General features: G+C 37.9%; 1 protein-coding gene across 3 annotated transcripts in view; it reads left to right on the forward strand.

Annotated features, from left to right (window-relative positions):
• Window positions 1-22482, forward strand: part of SHTN1 (shootin 1) — a 112153-nt gene that overhangs the window by 76071 nt on the left and 13600 nt on the right. For all 3 annotated transcript variants that reach the window (XM_060099139.1, XM_060099120.1, XM_060099129.1), the window contains 4 exons: window positions 3175-3284; window positions 6675-6728; window positions 12120-12240; window positions 16569-16761. In XM_060099139.1, coding sequence (XP_059955122.1) covers window positions 3175-3284; window positions 6675-6728; window positions 12120-12240; window positions 16569-16761 — 478 coding nt within the window. The remainder of the gene's footprint in view (window positions 1-3174; window positions 3285-6674; window positions 6729-12119; window positions 12241-16568; window positions 16762-22482) is intronic.

Below are 22482 nucleotides of genomic sequence, written 5' to 3' on the forward strand. Positions count from 1 at the left end.
AGGTATGCCTGCTGTTTATCATATATTTAGGTCATTAATTTGTTGATATTTTCTTACCTCAGTTTGCTAATCTGTAGAATGGGAATAATAGTTCCTATTTCATAGAGTTGTTTTAAGAATTATGAGTCTCACAACATGTAAAGCATTTAGAGTAGTGCCCATAACATAGAAACTATTCAAAATGTTACCTAAAAAAGAAAAAAAAAGGCATGGTACCAATCACCCTGAAGGGCAGAAGTCCTCATTCAGCAGGCTCTTGTGATCATTGTAGTTAAGGAAATTTTCTTAACTTTATGACTGTAGGTCAAATCCAAACTTACTCAACCATGATATGTTCTTTAGAAATTTTGTGCATCACGGTGCCATAAGATTTTTTTAATGCCTTTTTAAAAATGTTATTGAAAGAGAAAAGTAAACCTGTGGCATTTAAAAATTCATTTTAGTTCCTCTAGGTAATACCAAAAGGTTTTATTGAGCAATAAGGTGATGGTTTTGTCTGTAGGTCTTTTTTTTTTTTTTTTTTTTGAGGAACTAACTTATTTTTCAAGTGGGTCTTAAAATTTAAGCCTCAATTAATTACATGTAGCTTTCTGATCCAAGACTGACCTGGAAGCACTAACTCAAAGAACATTTGATTTTATTTTCCTGTGGCAGTTCAATAACATTAGACCCCTTGTCTTCATTTGTCCCTTTTCTTTAATCTCCAGTATCCTGCATATTTCTGTTGTCCCCCTGATTACATGCTTTTGTGAGACAATTACCAACTGCGTGATTGCAGAAAAGAATTACAAAACATACCATGAGCTCTCTGTAGGTGATTCTTGCAGATTTATTAGAACTGCTTAATAGTTCAGAAGTTCGTATAGATTGCATTTTGCTAGTTCAAAAACAGGGTCAGTGAGAGAGAAAGCTTGTGTAGCTAACCTAGCCATTGCCCTTGTGTTGTGCCTGAGTAGGGAATCTGATAAGAGTGATTTCTTTTCCTTAAGACCAATTAAGCCTTTATGTTTGAAAAAGACTGAGAAAATTTTATGAGCCTGGTTTATAATCTGTACACAATACAGATAGTGGCACTTCTCTGAATTATCACTATGATTCTGGCAAGCAAAGATAAGAAACTACTTTAAATTCCTGTTATGTTAGATGCTGCAGCAGATTTGAATGGTGTTGACCATAATTCTCCATCTGTCTGCCTTAATTAGTTTTTGTTTTGTGCATTTAATTGAGTTTTAGTCGTTCCTTACAGAGTGCTAATCTGTTTGTAGGCGGTGTTCCTGTTGCCATGCAGCTCTTCCCAAGTCTTACTCAAAATGGCAGCCTTTCTGAAAATCGAATGTGTTTTGAAGATTTTTTTTTAATTCCCAGGAATAAATTCCATACCCATACCAGGTGCTTGAATGACAGATACGGGTCTTATTTCCTCTGATTTTGAAAACGGTCAGCAAAAGTACCATGTAGTGCATAATAGGTATTCAGATATTGAATAAGTGAGTCAGTGAATGAATGAATGAATCTCTGTTCATAGTAATTTTCTTGTCTGTCCCCTTGTTGATGTTTGTGAGCCATCAGCAGAGGCTGCCTTAGAAAATACTGCTTAAGGGCACATAGTTGATCAACCCACAGTTTTGTTGTCTTTTCATTTATTGGTGGATAAGTTCTGACCTTGGTGCCGTGTCTCCCAGGTTGCCTCACAAAAGATACTCTTTTGACTTCTGGAACTGAAAAATGCTGTTTGGATATTGAGAAATTTGAATTCCCAGCATTTCAGTGGCTTCTGAGGATGACAACACTATTTGAAACCAGGACTGTATCAGAAAACCTAGGTTATATGATGAATATAGCAGTGATCCCATCACAGTGATGTTGCAGAGTGGAGGATAATGGAACCTTCTGGATTCTCTAAGTTGCTCCCCTCGGCATGTATAAGAGGAATAGCTACCCAGGGTTAGAGTGAAGTCTGCCATATAGCAGTAAAAGAAGCCATGATTTCGGCCTCCTTAGCGCAAAGCCTGACACGACTGTGAATTAGCTGGGGGATATAGTTGTGATTGCCTCCATTTAGGAGCCATTCTTTTGAGGTTTAATTATTTCTGCTCAAATAGTAAAACTATTGATAGCCATTTAAAGCTCGAACTTCAACAAGTCAGTCAGTAGGTAGATGCTTGCTGAGTGCCTACCATATGCCTGCCCCACAATGTGGAGCCTGTTGGAGGGTCTTTATGAGATATTTAAACTTGAATGTATTCGATACAGTGAGTTAGCTGGAGGTAAACACAAGATCTAGAGCTGCATTAATGGTGATAAATGTTCCAGAATGATTTGGTGCTTTTGGTTAAGCTGGTGTGTAAGAGACAAATTTCACTCTTCTGACCAACAAGTCTCAGCTCACCTCAGTTGCATTCATCTAGTTGATACATATTTCAACAGCTTTATTGTTTTTGCAGCCAAAGAGTGTAAAGATTAAACAATAGACAGTTGAAATTTTTTATCAAATTTAATTACTTAACTGCAGTCATTTCTGGATGTATGTTTTCTTTTAACATTGACAATTTTAAAAGACTTGAAAAAGGTTTGCTTAAATGTTTCCTTCCCATGTGATTCCTAAACAAAAGATGGCAATTTAAAAATAGATTTTATCTATTTGCTGCTCATCTTTTGACTGTGGATTTCTTCCAACAGGTAAAAAAATCTCTTTGATCTTTTATTTTCAAATGGGCTTTTTGATAGTTAATCCTGCTTTAGTTGGATTTCTTTGACATAGGTTATACTATAAGTTACAAAAACATCTTTGAGACAAAAGTGAATGATTATTTGGAGTTAGGTACAAAATTAGGCTTTTAGAGACCTGGAGAAATTCAGGTATGTTATTATGCTGACAAACGGAACAAAAGGTACTTTGTTTAACATAGATGAAACAATATTGATTTCCAGGCTACAAATTAGACCTTAAATTTTATAACTCTTATTTCTCAAAGCAACTCTCTTATTAAAAGGTTTTTATTAAAAAAATATTGCTACCTGGGAGCTGTTAACCTTAGTAAATTATTGGTGTTTTGTGACTCTGTCTGAAAAATGACTGTGGTTAATTACATAGTTCAGTCTCTCTAAGTCACCAGAAATAGGAAGTAGTTTTCTTATAACATAAGATGATTTATGTGTGTGTTCTTTGAATAGCTGAAGAAGTCACAGATCTGAAGAGGCAAGCAGTTGAAGAGATGATGGACAGAATTAAAAAGGGAGTTCATCTTAGACCAGTTAATCAGACAGCTAGACCCAAGGCAAAGGTATGGAATGAGTAAATGCTTTTTTCCCCTGATGTTTCTTTGTTTTAATGTAAAAGTTTGAAATCTGATGAAAGCTACATCAGAATTGACTGTCAAATCTTGGGTTAAGGCTAATGTGTCGTAAAAGCCTTTGCTTCATACAAGCACTTTTCAGAAGGACTCTGACCCATAGGAAACCTAGGTCACTACAGAAAGTAAGTCCTGTGGTTGCAGGGTGCTGCCATCTCCTTGAGAGGGACATTGATATGAACTGTTATACCAAACAAGTAACAATTAGCACGCCCTTTATTTTCGTCAATTCCTGGTTCTTGTGTATAATTCAACAAGTATTTATTGAGTATCTACTATGTGCCAGGTACTGTTTTAGGCACTGGGAGTAAAGCAGTAAACAAGACACAAAGATCCTTGCCTTCCCGAGGCTTCTGTTTTAGTGTGTGGGGGAGGGGAATCTGAGCGTGGGGATCACATCATATACCGTAGCAGACCTAAGACAACTTTTGAAAAACAGTGAGGTTTATAAGATTGTTCCCATTAATTTCACAGACCTATTCCAGGTCACTTCAAGGAGAAACTTGTGTATCTGTATCATCAGCTGTCTTCTAAGCTAGACCACAGTGAGCTCCAGGGTCTGTGGAAGTACCTAGTGTCTAGTTCAGAGCTTTTCCTTCCCCTTGTATATCTGTCCCATTTAAATAGACTCAATAGTAGAGTTTTTGACATTTTTCTTGAAAAATGTTTTTTCTTTCCTCACTCTAATAAGGTGTCAGCAGATTGGTTCTCTTTCTTCTTCCTCTTCCTTTAAACCAAACTTTATGGTCCTTTCTGACTCTCAAGGATGCCCTCCTTCAGCTACTTCAGTGTTCCCGAGTGTCATGACTGTTCACTAGAAATTCTGCTGGGCTTTTAAAGTTGCCACTTTGTCACAGGCAGACAAGATAACTGGACAAGGCAGGAATGGCCATGGTGTGAGCTGTCCAGGGAAAGGGGGTTGGGAAGAGGGAACGAGCATTCCACGCCAAGAGAAGATTCACATCTAGGGAAATGGAAGCTTCAGCCAGCTGTGGAGAGTAATTCAGTCTTGTGCTAGAGCTCTGAAAGCAAGTGGGCAGAATGTAGAACTGGACGAGAAGCTGAGCGTGTAGATAGTTCGGCACAGCTCTTTCAGTGCCAGTGTCTGGTGAGTGAGTGAAGAGCACTGCTGTTGGAGTCGGGTCCTTGCACTACCACCCAGCTTCCTGGGCTTCTTCTCCATAAAATACCCTCTCTGGCTCACATGGTTGTTGTTAGGGTCAAATGGAGTAAAATGTGAAACCACTTTAAAATGCAGAGTCTAAGTAGAACCTTAGAAAAGAATACATTTTTATGGCTTTCATGTCACAACTAGTTTGGAAAGAATAGCAAAACCAAATTATTACCAGAGAAAAATGCAGTGTCGTAAAAGAAACAAAATTAGTTTAGAAAGAAAAATGTTGAAAACTTCTTAAATCGTAAGCAGTCAGTGTTCTGTATGTACTTTCATTTTCGGTGTATCACTTTGTCCTTTTTCTTTCTTGCCGTGACTCTTTCAACAGTTACACATTATTTAATGTCAGTTCAAAATCTGGAGGACAGCTGAACAAGGATCAGTGGACAACTGTTTTGTTTTGTTTTGTTTTGCTGGTAATCATTAAAACTGTGTAGATATAGTGGTGAATGACCTGGTCAGTAACCTTTAAAACAAATCGTCACTGCATGCCTCAGTGCAGACTTCTTCCCCCAGTGCCATCAGTACTTTCCTGAAATGTCACCAGTTATGAGAGTATGCAGTCCAGGCTTTGAAAAGGCTTGTGCAGTCAGAGGGCAACTTGAGTGGCATAGCAGCACTTTTGAGTATGCCTTTAGGCAGGGTGTTTGTTCAGAAGTCGTAACATGTCACCGAACAGCTTACCTACAGAAGTCAAGCCTGCCTTGAGAGTACTAATTTAACTGTGTATTACTAAATTCCTTGATGCTGGTGGTGGTGCTGGTGTGGTTAAAATTAGTGTCTTAGAGCTTTTGACTGGCACTTGTGACTGCCGCTGATGGCATGTGTATTTCACAGAAAATGGAGGCTATGAAAGTTGAACACCTTAGTCTAATTTGTACGTGAGCAGCAAACCTCTCTCTCTCTCACTTTTTCTAACTGTATGGTTTTTTTGTTTGCTTTTTTTTTTTTTTTTTTTTTGCGGTATGCGGGCCTCTCAATGTTGTGGCCTCTCCCGTTACGGAGCACAGGCTCCGGACGCGCAGGCTCAGTGGCCATGGCTCACGGGCCCAGCCGCTCCGCGGCATGTGGGATCTTCCCGGACCGGGACACGAACCCGTATCCCCTGCATCGGCAGGCGGACTCTCAACCACTGCGCCACCAGGGAAGCCCTAACTGTATGTTTTTTAAAATTGGAATAGGGTCTTATTCTTTTATTATCTTTTGAGAGGAAAGAATTACAGGTTGCCATTAATCACCTCCCATCTCTTGATGAAAGATTAGCCTTGCCTCTTTTCTAGGAATGAGAGGCCTGAGTGATTCCTTTCACTGTGTCTTGCAGGTTTTCTCTTCATCTCCTTTGTGAAAGGAAGTGGTACAGGGAAGATCAGAGGGTTTTTTTTCAGCCATCTTTTCATTGCGGGGTCCACAGAGACTGTGGTATTATGGGGCAGGCAGGTATTACCCAGAATTTCATTTCAAATTATTTTGTTCGTGGTGTAGCCAGATGAGAACTGGGCTTGTAATCGAGACACCTGACTCAAATACAGAATTCCTCAAAGTGTAACATTCCTCATAAGTAAGATGAAGTACTTGGACTGCACGCCCTCTGAGGTCTTTTACTGCTCTGATAGCCGGTGATGCTAACATTCTCCTGTAATCCGGGTTCTTTGCTGATCCCTGTTGTGAAATTCATGAAACTAGACGTGCCAGTCCTCTGTAAGCTGGCCTTGGCCTGGAGCTAACGGAGCTGGGAGAGGTTTTCTGCCCTGTTGCTTGCTTTCTGCTCTGCACTGCTGGCTTCCTAGTCCTCGCTTGCTGGCTCAAGCCCAGCAATGAGACTGGGGAGAGTTTATTGTAAAATGTTCTGAATAATTTGGAATTAAATCTTTGAAATTTAATGTTTACCAAATCTTTTCTACATATGATGATGGTAGGTAACAAAATGATGTGTAGAAGGTGGTAGCTTGACTCTTACCTCTAAGTTTCTATTTAACTGCTCCTTGGGAGCACTAGCATGTCTAATATTTTTTTCTAACTGTAAGACATAGACCTAATTTTTAAAAATATAGTCAATATAAGCTACCAACACTTTGCCATGTAAAAATCTTTGTTGGGTATCTTAAAACTGAATTACTCAGTCATTTTTCTTCTTTTTACAATTGTAGCCAGAATCTTCAAAAGGCTCTGAAAGTGCAGTGAATGAACTAAAAGGAATACTGGTAAGAATAGATCTCAGTTTATTATTTAGTTAATGGGAAAGTGGAAGAATATTTTAAAAATCTACTGTTATGAATAATTGGTTTTGATACATTTTATTTCCATTTACAGTAAGCCTCATTACTTTTGATAGTTTACTTGATTGTGCTGTGGACTCCTCCATTGGGTGTGTTAATAATGTATCAATACTCTGCTGTTTCTATTCGAAAAGAATGGGTACACTTTCCCCCAAATCATTGTTCCCTGTTCTTGTTCTCCAATACTTGTATTACAACTTGAAGATAAAGTATCTGGCCACATGTGAGGATCAGTACATGCTTATATAGTAGATATATTATAAATATAAATATAGTAAATAATGTTATAAGTAAATCTATACATAGATTATAGTAGATTTATTTATAAGTAAATTACAATAAATGTAGTAGATAATAGTATATTGTATAGTAGTCTCTCACATGGATAGTGCTTAACTTTGGGGCATGAAAGTGGAATTCTTGGCACCTAAATATAAATCAGAGCTTCTCCCCAGATATGTTAGCATCAGAGTCATAGTCTGCTTTTCTCACAGTTTTGAAAAGTCATGATAAATTTGGATAATAGAAGTTCCTTTCTTTATGTTATGAATTTTACTTTCTAAAAGTAATTCACGTCCATTAGAGAACATGCTTAATGCCCATCTCTAGTCATATTTCTGCTTTCCAAAGTATGAGCTTTTGCCAACAGAATAACTGAGTACTGCCCTGTCCGACAGTTTCTGTCGGAGACAAATGCCTCACTTAGAAAATGTTTTGGATACTAAGAGCTTTATTCTCAGATCTTGTTATAGTCTCAATACCAGTTATTATGCACAGTAAGTCAACAAACATGGGGGCGGAGGTAGAGCTAATGTTCCCATGTTCGTTGTTACTGTGCTAATTATGCATTGCATGCAGACATCCACATAATTGTGGTAAACAACATTATTTTCATCAAGCATGAAACAGTAGACTTAACTCGGAATGGCTTAATTAGTTTGCTGTAGTTTTTAGGTGAGTGGAATTAATACTAAAGAGAGGTATGTAGCACTGGCTAACAGTAGTGGTCTACCTACAGAATAAAGTATTAAAACCATGGAAAAAGTATGTGGTTATTATCTAATGGATTCTTTGGTGAGAAAATTTTGTTATCCAGTGTTCTGTTAAGGAGAATGCCCTATGACAGTCCTTTTTGTTGTCTACATTGTAATGCTAATTTTTGTTCATGAAAATGCCCCCAGGGGCATTTGGAGGTTCTAGGGTTATAGTTCTGATCCTCAGTGAAAGAGTAAACTTCCCTCAGTTTGTTTTTTAAATCAGGTTTATTTGAAAAATCAGACATCTACATGAGATACATATGATATTTGATTACCCAAGGTACCCCACTTCCTGATAATGCTGGTTGGTAGCAAGTTTACTGAAAATCACAGCATTGCTTTTAAAGATCATGTTCACTATACAATCATACTCACTATAATTTTGTGCCACTTCAAGGAGAGAAATCTGTGAACAGATTTTTGTGGAATAATTTACAAATTATAAAAATTGTCAAAACATCTTTCTTGTCTTCAAATTGCCCCCATCCTCTTTTGTCCTGGATTTATCATTAGATTTCTCTACCTTACATGGCATTAATGTGTATCACTAATAGCTGTTATTCTTTGCATTAAATTTTTTTGAAGTGGAACTCACTATGCTCTCCCCTACTCTTCTTTGCCAAATGGCAACTTTCCACTACTACCACAAACGTTTCCTTTGAGGGATGATGGATCACTTGTAACTCCCAGTCACTTGGGGCCAAGAAACCATACAACTTCTTTTAGGAGAGAAAGGAAGCCCCTATCAGATGGGGCTCTATTGGTGCTTCTTGCTGGAGTTCAGACTATTAGTATTATCAAAATTTAGTACCCAGCAAAGTACATGACACGAACCTCACAGTTGTGGCATGTGAGAAATAAACATGAAAAGAACATAAAAAGTCTACAGATTGTGTACTGAAGTGGAAAGTGAGCACCTGTACCAAGAGATGCCAAGAAACCAAGAAGCCCTGTGTTCAGTTCTACTGCAAAACAGAAACCAGGAATGAACTCAGTCTGGGGGTGTTTTTGCTGCAGTGAAACTGACCTGAGTTGTAAGCCTACTGCTGAAACTTAGCACATGGGTAGAAAACACATCTCGTGTTTGGGGGAGTTGGAAAACCTCACTATCTTTTGAGTTGTACACTTTTCAAGCCAGTTTTTAAAGTCTCAGTGTTGACTGAACTTATTTTTCCAAGTCTGTTTACACTTAATTTTTAAAGTTGTGTATTTTGTGGATAAAAAATATATAGCTATTTCTCATAGTCACACAAGGGTTTCTTTTTTTTTTAGGTTTCGCAAACCTCTTGAGCCACATCAGCCATTTAAAAGCCACTCTAAGTGGAAATGGGCATTTCCAAAGAATAAATCAACAGAAATTAATCAGAAAGTCTCTTTTCAAGTTCAGTTGCCTCTAAATCAAAGAGACAAGAACAACTTTTTAAAAATTCACTTTTAGGTCTTTTTTGAACATCTTCAGTTTTTCAAATTATGCAAGAATTGTTGAATAGTTAATTTTGCTCCCTGACAATTAGAGTTGTTGGTATTATGAACATTTAACTAACATGGGGATTAAGACTGTTAAATGATGAAAGCGGTTTGGAGTAGAAATAGAAATTAGAAAAGTTAAGTTCAAGGTCCAGCCCTATCACTGACTTACTGTGGGACCTGGCCCAAAACGCCAAGGATCACTGATTTATAGGATTCTCTTTTCTGTGAAGTGAAGGAATTGTATGTACCACGTGGTGATTTGTGATTTCTCTAATTTTATGATTATAATATAAGTAGATAATTAAGACAGTCTTGGTACTTTATTAGCTGAGCTCTTTTATCACGTCAGTTGAGATCCATGCAGAAACCTTTCCTCCATAATTGCCTCCATATTTAAAGTTTGCTCATATACTAACCTAGTCAACCGCCTTGGTCAGTGAATGGAGAAAAAAGTTGGGAATTCAAGGATTAGAACTTGGAAAATGAATTCCTTCAGTATCAGGTGCGATGAGAGGATAGCTTACCACAGTCAGGAGTTTGGGGAAGTAATGCGGTTATCCAAACAAAAATAGAGAATCTTGTGAAAGGTAAATTCTTCAATAAAAGATATCCTTGGAAGGTATATGTGTATGTACATGTACATACACAAATACACAGACACATATCTTTTTCTTGAATTAACTCTAGCCATTGGGAAAATCACATAGAATGTCCTTGATGTTCAAACAGTCTGGTAGTTTGAGTGATTTTAGTAAGGGCCATAAGTTTTTCTGTTTACAAATGATAGAACTTTTTAAAAATTATAAACACAAATGACTTGGGAATAGTTTTTCTAATACGTTAAAAATTTTTTATCTGAATTGGTTTTAGTTCTGTTTTCGTTACCTTATCAGTGTCAATCCTACCTTACTATATAACTCTTTGATGAGTGGGTACAGATCTGCATTGTTAACTGTTAAATGAAGAAATCATCTAATTTTTTAAATGATAAAATAAGCTATTATAGTGTTACATGTAATATGATTTTCCTTTAATGTATTTTATGAATTTTTGTAATAAATCCAAAGTAGAAAGAGGTTCTTCCAGGGGGAAAGTATCAGATGCCTGATTAAAATACGAGCCTTAAGAATTTTACACATCAGTTTTGGTTAGCTATGACAGCAGAGGAATATAATCTCCTAATCTTGTTAGTCGGTTTTCCCAACAACAGACTGTTTTTCTATAACTGTGTGCAGTTAGGGAGAAAAACACCTTTCTAACTGAAACAACATAATAACCTATATCGTGCGATTTGTAACTACCTAATTTTACAAGCTACTTTTTTTGTTTTATAGGTTAAAGAAGAAACATGAGTTACCATTTTAGCTAGTAGGATTCTTAGAATCCTTCAGGAAGTTGGCAGGGGCAGGGAGCAGGGTTAAGGCAAGCCCATAGTGAGCTGAAGTGACAAAGGCTGGCCTACTTGTTAGCCTGGGTGGACAAAGGCTGCCTTCCGACTCTGGCATGAAGTCTGGCAAGTTATACCTGACTTGAGGTGCTGATTTTCTCTGATCAAAAGATTGTGGTTCAGGGCCTCCCTGGTGGCGCAGTGGTTGAGAGTCCGCCTGCCGATGCAGGGGATACGGGTTCGTGCCCCGATCTGGGAGGATCCCATATGCCGCGGAGCGGCTGGGCCCGGGAGCCATGGCCGCTGGGCCTGCGCATCCGGAGCCTGTGCTCCGCAACGGGAGAGGCCACGACAGTGAGAGGCCCGCATACCACAAAAAAAAGAAAAAAAAAAAAAAAAAAGATTGTGGTTCAGCTGGGTTTTTATTCTCCACTAAGCCTGCGGCACAGCTGAGGAGGGCTCTTTCAAAGAAATGGTGGGCATTTCTTAGAAAAGAAAATGGACCACTTGTAATGGTGGGGTACTAAATTCTTACCCCTTAAATCTACGAAGAAGTGTGTCACCCAGTGTTCTGTACAAACACTTGACTGGTAATGGAGATAGAAAACCGTAGCTCTCCCTCCATAACATACTTCCTGGAGGAGCCAGGGCAGGGGAGCACTGCCTGGGTCTTCCTCTGTCCTCTTGAAAGTCAGTACGCCTTTCAGCAGGAGCACAGCATTATGGTATCTCTTGTTTCCTTCAGTGTCTTCCGGGTCCTGAGTAATCCATTCATTCACTGCCTCCTCTGTTCAGGAGTGTGGGATTACGGCGCCGGCCCTTCCTTGCCTCCCTGTAGACTATAGCCTTTGCTCTTTCACAGAGAAGCGAGGTGTGCTCAGTGCAGCACCTCCTGGGTTAGGCCACTGGAGAGCGTTATGTGCTTCCTTCGGCAGCACGCCTTGTCACCAGGTGTGCGGCCAGGGTCATTCTCTCTGAAGAATCGGCCACATTTTTCAGTGCCGCAAGGATTTGGGTCAGTAACTCATGGCTGCCATGTCAAGATAACCTTCTAAGGTGAGTTCAGTATATCTGTTTTCTTCTCCGCGTGGTCGACCAGCACACATCAGAATCTTAATCATCAATGTGCAAGTACCTTCCCACCACTGAATTTCATATAGTTAGCCCATCAAGAGGTATTCTTGTGCTGTTCTTTTGCTACGAAAGCTAACATCTTACATCATCAGTAGCATCTTCTTAAATGATCCAACACTGTGTGTTAAAGATATGCACATTAAAAATACATATATAGCAAATTCATTTTAGTTCCTAATTCCATTCAAATTCTGGTAATGTTTTGGTGGTTTGACTTTTGTATTCTTTTGTGTATTGTATTAAGACATTAACCTTTTTGTTTTTGTTTTTGTTTTGTTTTCACTTTAGGGGACACTTAACAAATCCACTAGTTCAAGAAGCTTAAAATCCCTTCACACTGAAAACAGTGAAACTGAGTTAGAAAGGATTTTGCGTCGCAGAAAGTTGACAACAGAAGCAGATAGCAGTAGTAAGCTGGTTTGAATTTTCCACGGTTCTACTCTTCCTCTCTGAAGCATCTTCCTTTAAGTGTCTTTTGAACATAAAATGATCTTTTTAAAATTATTATTAAATTTTTTTATGTGAATGAGAAGTATTGGATGGCAAAGGTACTTATGGGTATCTCATAAGAGTGCTTATGTATTTTTATTTATTGGTATGTTTATTTATTTGTAGGGAATCAGGCTTTTATGGATCTTGTTTGCTTAATGCAAGATGCCCTTTGGTAAAGACATCCGGGATAGACTTTGGCAACAATGTAGCATTGAGTAAAGGCTCCGGAACCAGAAGGCATGAATTTGAATCCTAGCTTTGCAGTTTACTGCTTGCCCTTTAAGCAAATTACTCAACCTCTCTGTGCCTCAATTTCTTCATCTATAAAATGAGGATAATAAAAGCACCACCTCATAGGATTATTCTAAGGATTAAGTCAATATATTTCAATATATCAAAAGTGCTTAGCACTGTGCCTGGCACAAAGAACCCAATAGTTAGTAATAATAGTCGCAATTACAAATCAGTTACAAATGCAAAGAAATCATCTTTATTTTTCATATCCATTTAGTTTATTGTCCCTGCCTGTGAATCAAGTGAATGAGAAAGTGCAGCTCTGTCATCAGCTATAAATGGCCATCTGAGCATCTTGAGATCACAGTTTGCATTGGTATCATGATATGCATGTATTAGACTTCAAAGTGTGTTTCAGAACTCACTTTGTATGTCTTCAGTTCTTTTTCCATCACCTTGATCATGGGAATTAGCAGAAACCTTTATGAGGTTTTCCCCTTGTTGCCAGGAGGCTGCTTTTGAAAAACTACCCCAAACTAAAATTAATAGCAACCACAGCTAATGTACTGAATCTTTTAGACTCTTGTTCAGTCAACTCCAATTAGTCTATCGTAACAGTTTAAATTTGCATTGTTGTCATATCTATCAAGTTTAAATTGCTAGAATTTTAAGGATTGGGGTTTTTGATAATCAAGCTCTAGCTTTCATATAGGGATTTACTCAATGGAGTAAATTGGTTCCTTGAACCAGAAGCAGCATAATACCAGCCAAACCGTTTTTATAAAAAGATGAAGACTTTGTGCCCTTCTTTAAAAAAAAAAAGTCATTCAGTTTTTAGTTTGTTCTAGAAATTCTGCTGTTAGTATCCTGTAAGAATTACCACCACCCCACGCCCAAATAACCAACTCTCAGGAAAACTAAGGGATGCCATAAGAGACTTTTTTTCCCTTTATGTTCGCTTTACAAGAATTTACCAGCCTCCATAATGAATGATTATTCATTTGTGACTTAGTGCTGTGACTTTTCCAACATTTCATCCTGAAAGTATTCATGTAGTTGTCATTAATTTTTAGGACTTTGCGAATGCCATTTTTGTGCTCTGTCATTTACATTTTGTATTTTGCCACTGACCTTTTTGTTCCTCCAGAAACATTCTTACTTCACTCACTTGGTCAAACTTGCAGCACTCACTATTTCAGAGTTAGTTTTCCATGGGAGAAATGAGGAAACATTTTTATTTTAGTCAGTATGAAGATTTGAATATTTCAAAGTGTGGAGAAAGGTAGGAACACATTTTATGGACATGGTGAGACTCATTTTACTGATTATATTCCACCAGTATACAAATATTCAGAGTATCATTTGAGGGAAGTTAAAATAAGAGATACATATTCAATAGAATCATTAATATTTGGATAGAGAAATAAGAACTGTGTAATTGGCAGGATGGAGAGGAAACATACTGAAGGGAGTGACTTGTAAGTGAGCAGAAATTTTCTTTTGAGCTCCCTAGTAGCCAAATCAAAAAAAAAAAAAAAAGGGTGTTGGGGGGGAGAGGACACAAACTTAAAAACTCTATCATCTAGTAAAAGAAATAACTTTTTTTTTTACATGGTTCAGATGTTTTGCAAGCATCAAACTGGCAGAGGTATTTACTATGTAATCTTTTTATAAAGGTCATGGAATGAGAAAATGAAAATTCCAGGGGGCAAATAAGATGCTAAAATAGCACAACTGCATAGTGGGAGCAAATTACAGAGATAAGTTTGATAGGTTTGTTCCTCAGGTGCATTTGAATCTCTGAGATTTTTTTCTTCTGCACACAAAGGGTTATGGAAAGGCTAAAGGTGAGGTTACAAAGTGGAGAAAGGAAGCATCATAAGTGAGGCGGAGGCAGCCTGAGGTTGGCAGAACTCATATCCCAAGTTAGTATCTCCCTCAGGGGCCACAGAAACACCTTTTTCTTTAGAATTTTTCTTACGGGACTAACTGGTATTTCCTTGATTTACCTAGACTGTGGGCTACAAAACTGACATTTCAAAGAGCAGCAAGTGCCTCTTGGAAAACATTGGACTGCTTAAATAGGATGCAATAATAATAGTGTTAATCATCATCATCATCTTAAACATTAGGCATTTTTCTTTATTTCTTTTTGTATGTAAGAAAAATAACAGCTCTGGCTCAGCTCACCCACCCTCCCTCCTTTTGAATTGGCTTCAGTTGCAGAACAGCAGCCGGCGTTGGTGTGTATTCAGAAACAGATCTTGCTTTTCTACAAGGACAGATTGTTTAAAGCTGTCTATAGTATTGCAGTCAACAGTTACCCAAGGGCTGAGCAGAGCTGCTTGGAAGCACATCTTATGTTCAGCTTCATATTTATACTTTGAGGAATGAACTTTCTTGATCTTTCTGCCCTTTTCTCTTTACCCCCACATCCCCATGCAGCGTGAGGCTTGTCACAGGCAGGAGGGAAAGGCCTTTTGAACCAGAATATTCTATAATGTCACAAATTTGTCTGCTCAGACGGTACAGAAGAAATAAATGAGAAAGGCAGACACTGATGCTTTGTGAGCTGAGGCTTTCTACCAGACCCGGGGGATCTGTGTCTCCCACGTGGAGTAAGTCTAGAGGAGCTGCAGTAACAGAATGGCTGCACAATTTCCAAGCCCCTCTTAGATAGGTTTTTCAAATTAGAACTTCATTTTTGGAGTTCATATGTTTGTTATACTGCATCTGACACATTCATATACAAATGTAAGAATAAAATTCCAAAGCCTAATATTAATAATCAAGGATTAGCTAGCATTTTGGATCGTACCCACCAGTCCTTTCCATTATAGGAGATGATCTGACATTTCTTAAGGATATAGAGTCCCAAGTTTTTCTTTTTTCTTTCTTCTTCTTCTTTTTTTTTTTTTTTTTGCGGTACGCGGGCCTCTCCCTACCACGGCCCCTCCCGCTGCAGAGCACAGGCTCTGGACGCGCAGGTTCAGTGGCCATGGCTCACGGGCCCAGCCGCTCCGCGGCATGTGGGATCTTCCCGGACCGGGGCACAAACCCGTGTCCCCTGCATCGGCAGGTGGACCCTCAACCACTGTGCCACCAGGGAAGCCCAAGTTTTGCTTTTTTCTTAGCGGCACCTTTCAAGGTTGTTCTCTAGCTTAATTTTTTAGAAGTTCTAATTTTATTTGTACATTTGCGACATTTTATAAATTGCTTTGTTTTAAAAGGATTCTTTCTGAAGTTTCAAGAAAGACATACTAGAATCTTGCTTTGAAAAAACTGTCTAGGATAGTATCTTCCTAACTGAAGATAGAAAAAAAGTAATGATGGAGCTTAGCTTCAGTGCATAGAAGTTTTAGACTGATATGCCAATAATTGTAGTAACAAGGCCTATTACAGTTTTCTGATCCTACCCAAAGAGCAGAAAAGTCCAAAAGGTAAACAACCAAACTCTTTGCCACTTAATTTTTATAATCCTGTGTCTGTATTTTAATAGGAAATAAACCCACTTACTTCTCAATCACATTAAAATGAAAATGTTCATAAAAGCTATTTAAGGCTCAGGAAGCCTTCATGAGCCTTTTAAAAAGAGCTTTTTGACATCATTCCATTTTCTGTTTAAAATCAGAGCTGAGTTTTGGAAAGAATTAACTCTTGAGAGGCCAAATGATTCAAGTAGAGCTGTCAGAAAGCCATGCTCTGTGAGAAGTAAAGACTTCACAATTCCAGTATTACTAAAGGACTCTGGTCAGTTGAGGAAACCATGGCCTGGGGTTTTAGAGTTTGTTAAAGGTCTGTACACAGTTTCTCAGCGTGGTCCTGAAAATCAGTAGTACCACCAAAGCAGAGCAGATTTCTAATAGGAGCATTTTCCAGCATGCTCTTGAAATTTTAACAAAACTTGGCCTTTTCACTTCCTGAGGGATTTTCAGCTCATCTGTTTTTCAGTACCATATTAATAAGCATCGAACAGAATTATTAAACTTGAGGTATGTGTTTGGTTTTAAGGTCCAACTGGAATATTAGCCACCTCAGAGTCCAAATCCATGCCAGTGTTGGGTTCTGTATCCAGTGTAACAAAAACAGCCTTGAACAAGAAAACTCTGGAGGCAGAATTCAACAGCCCGTCCCCCCCAACACCTGAGCCAGGTGAAGGGTCGTGTAAATTGGAAGGATGCACAAGTTCCAAGGTTACATTTCAGTAAGTAATGATGCTCTTTACTAAGTAGTGTATAGAAGAATCTGTGATGACTAATTTGTGTGTTACTTTGCTTTGTTTCTCTTTAGATAGAGATTTCGATTTGGTTAGCCAATAAATACTCTTCTTCCTCTGTTTGATGAACCAACTTTTGGTTCCAGGCTCCTAGCTTAGAGGTCTTATTCTGATGCAAAGCAGATATGTATAAAGAGAATTCCATCCCTAAACTGGTTTGGTAATCAGATTCTTCTTCTACACAAAGAATTGACTTGGATGATCCTTATTCAGCATCAGAAGACACTTAATCATTCTTTCAAGATTAAATACTTAGATCATCCCTCTTAATGGTTCATGAGCAGCCAAAGAAGATATTAGATCTTCAAACTTACTTTGAAGGGTATGTTTTTACAACCTTATTTTCTGATTCTCAATTAAGGATGTGCCTTAATATTGCTCTATTCTGAGACTGAAAACACGCTATGTAAAGAGTTACCTATATATGGCTTGAAAGTGGCACTTTGATTGTCAAAGAATTAATCCTGCTATTGAATGTGTTTCAGACAGATCTGGTGGAGGATCAGTTTGTTTTATAACAATGGCAGGCTCTTTTTGAAATTAGTCTAGTTTTGCTTTAGTTCTCTTGCCAGGATGTCAGCTCGTTTGTCACATAAAGAAAAGGAAGAGGTGAGACAAATCAGATCAGCAAATATTGTAATCACGGTTAATTAAACCTTTGATTTCCTGTTCTATCAGGGGAGAAAGAACCCTTTTTTGTAGCTATACCTGTCTTAATTTAAAAGGTGAAGCCTGGACAAATGAAGTTGCGATTCAATTTAGATCTATTTTTGCCAACTGGTATTTTCTTCCACTCTTGCGTTTCTCTTATTGGTACTATTAACTTTTTTTCCCCTCTTTTGGAATGAATGACCTTCTTTGCTGATTTACAGTTTTATCTAATTTCATTGTGTTTAAAAAGTACATTTTCTCCTGCAGTCATGTGTTTCCTTTCTTTTGACTGGAGTCATTTGAACAGTTCTAACAGAAAGATGATCTATATTCATTCTTCGTCTGTCCTATTAAATTTGTTTAGCACCTAATTTGACACCAACAGTCTGGCTACATTTGAACCAGTATCCAGACACAAAAGCAATTTGGCTGAGAAACTTAGTTTCTGAGAAATGCTTCAGTGTGTGTGTATAGATTTTTTTTTTCCTTTACCATTTTACACAGATAATCTTAATCAGAAAATACTGCAACTCCTTCCTTCTTTTGTCTGCCTTTTATTCTCCAAAAGTAAGTGGAAATTACATTTCCAAGAAAGGAAATGAAATAATTGCAGGCCCAAGGTCTGCAAAATGTGTGCTGAATTGACAGTGAAAAGGATCCATTTGTTGACAGACACAGTTGTTAGATGCCATAAAGGCCTATGTGAAGCTCAATTTATTTCTCATCTTGCTTGTTCAATGACTGTTTAAGAGACACGTTTCAATTTAATTTATCTACTTAAAGTACTAATACAAATACTCTGTGCTGTTGTATTAACTTTTAAACTTTGTAATCTAATGCTTGATTATTCAGTTCTTGACATGCTTTAGCTGAAATAACTAACGCCATGCATTTTCATATTGACAGTCATTTAGCAAAGAAGAGTGCCTTTCTGAAAAATGTGTTTCTTAAGTACAATTAGACTATCCAAATGAATCCAAGTATCTTGTGTATGTACATGATAATTATTCACTTCCCAGACGTGCTTCATTCATTTATGTTTAAACCTAGCTTTTTACTGAGTAAAAGAAGTTTAACTTAATGTAGTCATATGTAAGCTTTAAAAGTAAAAACTCATGTGATTTCTCAGGATCCCCTGAAAGAGGTTTAGCTACCAGGAATGAGAAGGGTTATTTTCAGGCTGTTTCTGGCTGGCTTTGGCTAGCAGGTTCATTCTGTTATACTAGCCATAAGGTAGAGGCAACCACATTGTCTTACCTCATAGACCTGATTTGTCACTTTGCAGTGAGATCAGCAGTTAAAAAGTGCAGACGTTTCCTTTGCTTTTAAAAAGTGCCGTTGCACTCTGGTAATGGCACCCTTATTTTGATCTGTGGCGACACCACCATAGTGTTTTTCAGCTGAGTGGTATTATCGGCTCTTGACAGGGAATCAAGGTCAGAGAGGATATCAATCACAGTAGGCTCTAATGCATTACATTATTGCGAGCACACACACACACACACACACACACACACACACACACACACACACACACAAGTCCCTGCCACTCTTACACTCCCTTCCGCCCTCCACTTTGGCCTCTCTGGCCTAGTATCAATCCACCCCAGCTCTTTGCTTTTGCTGTCCCCTTTGCCTCAGATACCCTTCCCCCAGTAGCTGCACTATCTCACCTCTATCATTTATTTGCTCAGATGTCATCTTTTCAATGAGGCCAACCCTGACCACCCTATTTAAAATTGTAACTCAACTCCCTTAAACTCTGATTCTCCCTTACCCTACTCCATTTCCCCCATAACAGTTATCTTCTAACATATTACATACCTTATTTATTATATATATGCTTATTTTCTCTCTTCCCCTCCTAGAATGTAAACTCCATGAGGGTAGGACATTTTTTGTCACTGGTGTATCTCAAACACCTGGAAAAACTCCTGCCTTATGGTAGGCTCTCAGGAAATACCTGTTGAATAAATGAATAAATACATTTTTAGTATCAATAAAACAGCAGAATATCAATTAATTAGAATACTCAGTTAACCAGCATTCCCCCATTATTCAGCAGTCACACATATACACATATATGTGTACATAAATATTAGATATTTTGGTTTATTTGGTTGCTTATTTGGGTTTTTAAACATTTTTTAAATGCCTAGGAGTCATTTACATTCAGTTTTGCATATCTTCTGCATCTTTGAACCTACACAAGATAAAGTTATCAGAGACAACAGAATAATACCCGGTCGTAAAAGAAAGATTCGGCTGTGCTCACTACCTCAGGTGGACAGGAAAGTTTGCTAACCTACTAAGAAAACTTTTAAAATGAAGGAAGAAACAAAGATGTTTTCTGCATAAGGTCTTCACTTACCCAGAAAATTAAATAGCATCAGGCTATTCCCAGAAAGTTTATTTTCCTTTTAATAAATTCCTAAAATCAACATATGTGTATGTTCCAAATAACTGAGTAACTTCTATCTGGTAAACTGTAAAGCCAGAGAGATATATGGATTTATTTCTTAGGAACTTATGAGACAGCAAGAGACACCTTTAATACTTAATTGCAAGGATTAATTAAAATTAACATTCTTGTCACCAGTCAGAGCAAGCAAGGTTTTTTTTTTAAGCAAAAAGAAGAAAAAGAAAAAGATAATCAGGACTTGGAGAAGCCTAATTGTTTCTATTTATCTTTCAATAATAGCTTTAGAAATATTTGTGTCCTCAATTATTTCTAATAAATACGTACTATCTAGTAATAATATCTTAAATCTAACAGTGAATTTGAATTTCATTAATTCCAATTAGTTATTACTCAGACAGGAATTATGCTCATAATCTCCCCTTATGCCATGAGAGGTAAAGAGCTGGCCAAGCAAATGGAGAGTATAAGCCTTATTTTTGCTTTCATGCTCTTTCCTTCTGATCCAGAATATTCTGACAGTGTTAAAATAGAGTAAGACTCATTGTTTGAAGCTAATCAATGGCTGGGATGGTCAATATAAAATAGGGAAAATTCCAAATTACAGAATTTTTAAAAGATAACGATTCCATTACTTTCAGACAGATAGAGTACCTGGAAATAGGCTAACTGAGTGTTGCACAGGGTCAAAAAAAGCCAAGAATGATTTGTATTTTCACCAGTAAAAGCCTGTAGACTGGACGAGGAGTAACAAGGAAACACAGCATGATCAGTTTTGTAAACCAGTGTCTTTCCACATATGCACAGGGTGCCAAGCAGCACTGAATTATTTCCAGAACTCCAGCTCTACAGTGAGACCTTGGGTTCGGATCTTGGGTTTGCTATTTATTATCTTTATGACCTCGGGCAAGTTATTTAATCACGTGGAAGATGAGAGTAATGATACCTACCTTGTAGGGTTGTCACGTAAATTAAATAATATATGAAAAGTATTTCAATAAATTCCTTTTCTATCTTAATATAAAATTATAATGCTGGGCCATTACTGGATTATCAAGGACAAAAGTTAGAGTCGAAAGCTTAGGTGCTGAACACCTGGCTTATTAACTGGGCCAGGTTTCCTTGGGAAAATCACGTAACCTCTGTGTTTTGTTTTTGTGTTTGTTTTTTCACTTTTTGTTGTATTGTTTTTCGTATCTAAAATCGAGGCAAGTAGATGAGGTGCTCTTCAGAGTCTCTTTCAGCTCTAGAATCCCAATAATTCCTCACAAATGTGGTTGCTTGATAAAGATGTTCACAGTTAAGATAAAGAACAAGAGTTAAGCACATAGTTTTTACCCTCAACATGTCTCTCAATATAGATTTACAGTGAAACACAAACAAACCTAGAAATATAAAATAATTTTTTGAAAAATTCTAATTTTCAAACTACATCATAGGAACTTACAAATCCAGATTAAAATGATCGTTATCCTTCAGGGTTATATTCTTAGGGGTCAGGATACTCATTCCAACCCTGTCACTATTGCTCCAAATGCTTTTAGACCTATTTGGATTAGAGATATCTGACCACAGAGGAAATAAGTTGGACAGTCTTTCCTATCCATTTATTCTGGGGTAGAAAAAGTGGGTGAGAAGTAAAGAGTGCTTTAGAGCCACTCGGTGGGTCATGTAAGAGAATTAGTGTCAGTATTTATTTTGGTCAAAAAATGATATGGCCCATTTTAACCACTACTGTATGTTCAACATATGTTTCCAAATGACTCTGGCTTTTGCTAGTTCATTCAGTTTTTGGAAATAGGCATCAGTTTGCCACCATTGTAGATGCATTTTTTAAAATGTGACACAGGGGCTTCCCTGGTGGCGCAGTGGTTGAGAGTCCGCCTGCCGATGCAGGGGACGCGGGTTCGTGCCCCGGTCCGGGAAGATCCCACATGCCACGGAGCGGCTGGGCCCGTGAGCCATGGCCGCTGAGCCTGCGCGTCCAGAGCCTGTGCTCCGCAATGGGAGAGGCCACAATAGTGAGAGGCCCGCGTACCATTAAAAAAAAAAAAATGTGACACAGACCCATGACATGTCTCCCAGCCATGTGTACAGAAAAGTACCATGCAATACAGTCAAGCCAAAGCTTGCTTCTTGAACTCCAGTTAGGTTGACAAGTTCCAAATTTACACATTCTGGGGTGTTGATTTAAAGGGTAACTAGGAAGTCAATATTTCAGAAGCAAACATAAGTTGAGCAATAAGTAAGAAAATGCAAGTATAATACCTAGCTATGGGTAAAGTTGTCTTCCATTTTAATCCTGTGTGAGGTACCTGAGACACGTTAGCTCTGTTATCAACAGAATGGGGAAATCTGATGATCTCGAGTGATGTAAGTGAAGTGAATTGGGAAAACATTTGGGGGTAAAAACATACAACCTTCCATTGTATATGTTTCGCCTCTTTATTTTTAAAATTTTCTGTTACTCTTTATCAATATATATTAATATATATCCATATTATAATAGCGTTCATCTGAGAGGAAATGCACTTACCTCGCTATAAGCAGGATGTCTGTGTTGATTATAGATGGAGGCT

Source organism: Mesoplodon densirostris, chromosome 1 (assembly GCF_025265405.1).
Source record: "Mesoplodon densirostris isolate mMesDen1 chromosome 1, mMesDen1 primary haplotype, whole genome shotgun sequence".
Taxonomy (NCBI): Eukaryota; Metazoa; Chordata; class Mammalia; order Artiodactyla; family Ziphiidae; genus Mesoplodon; species Mesoplodon densirostris.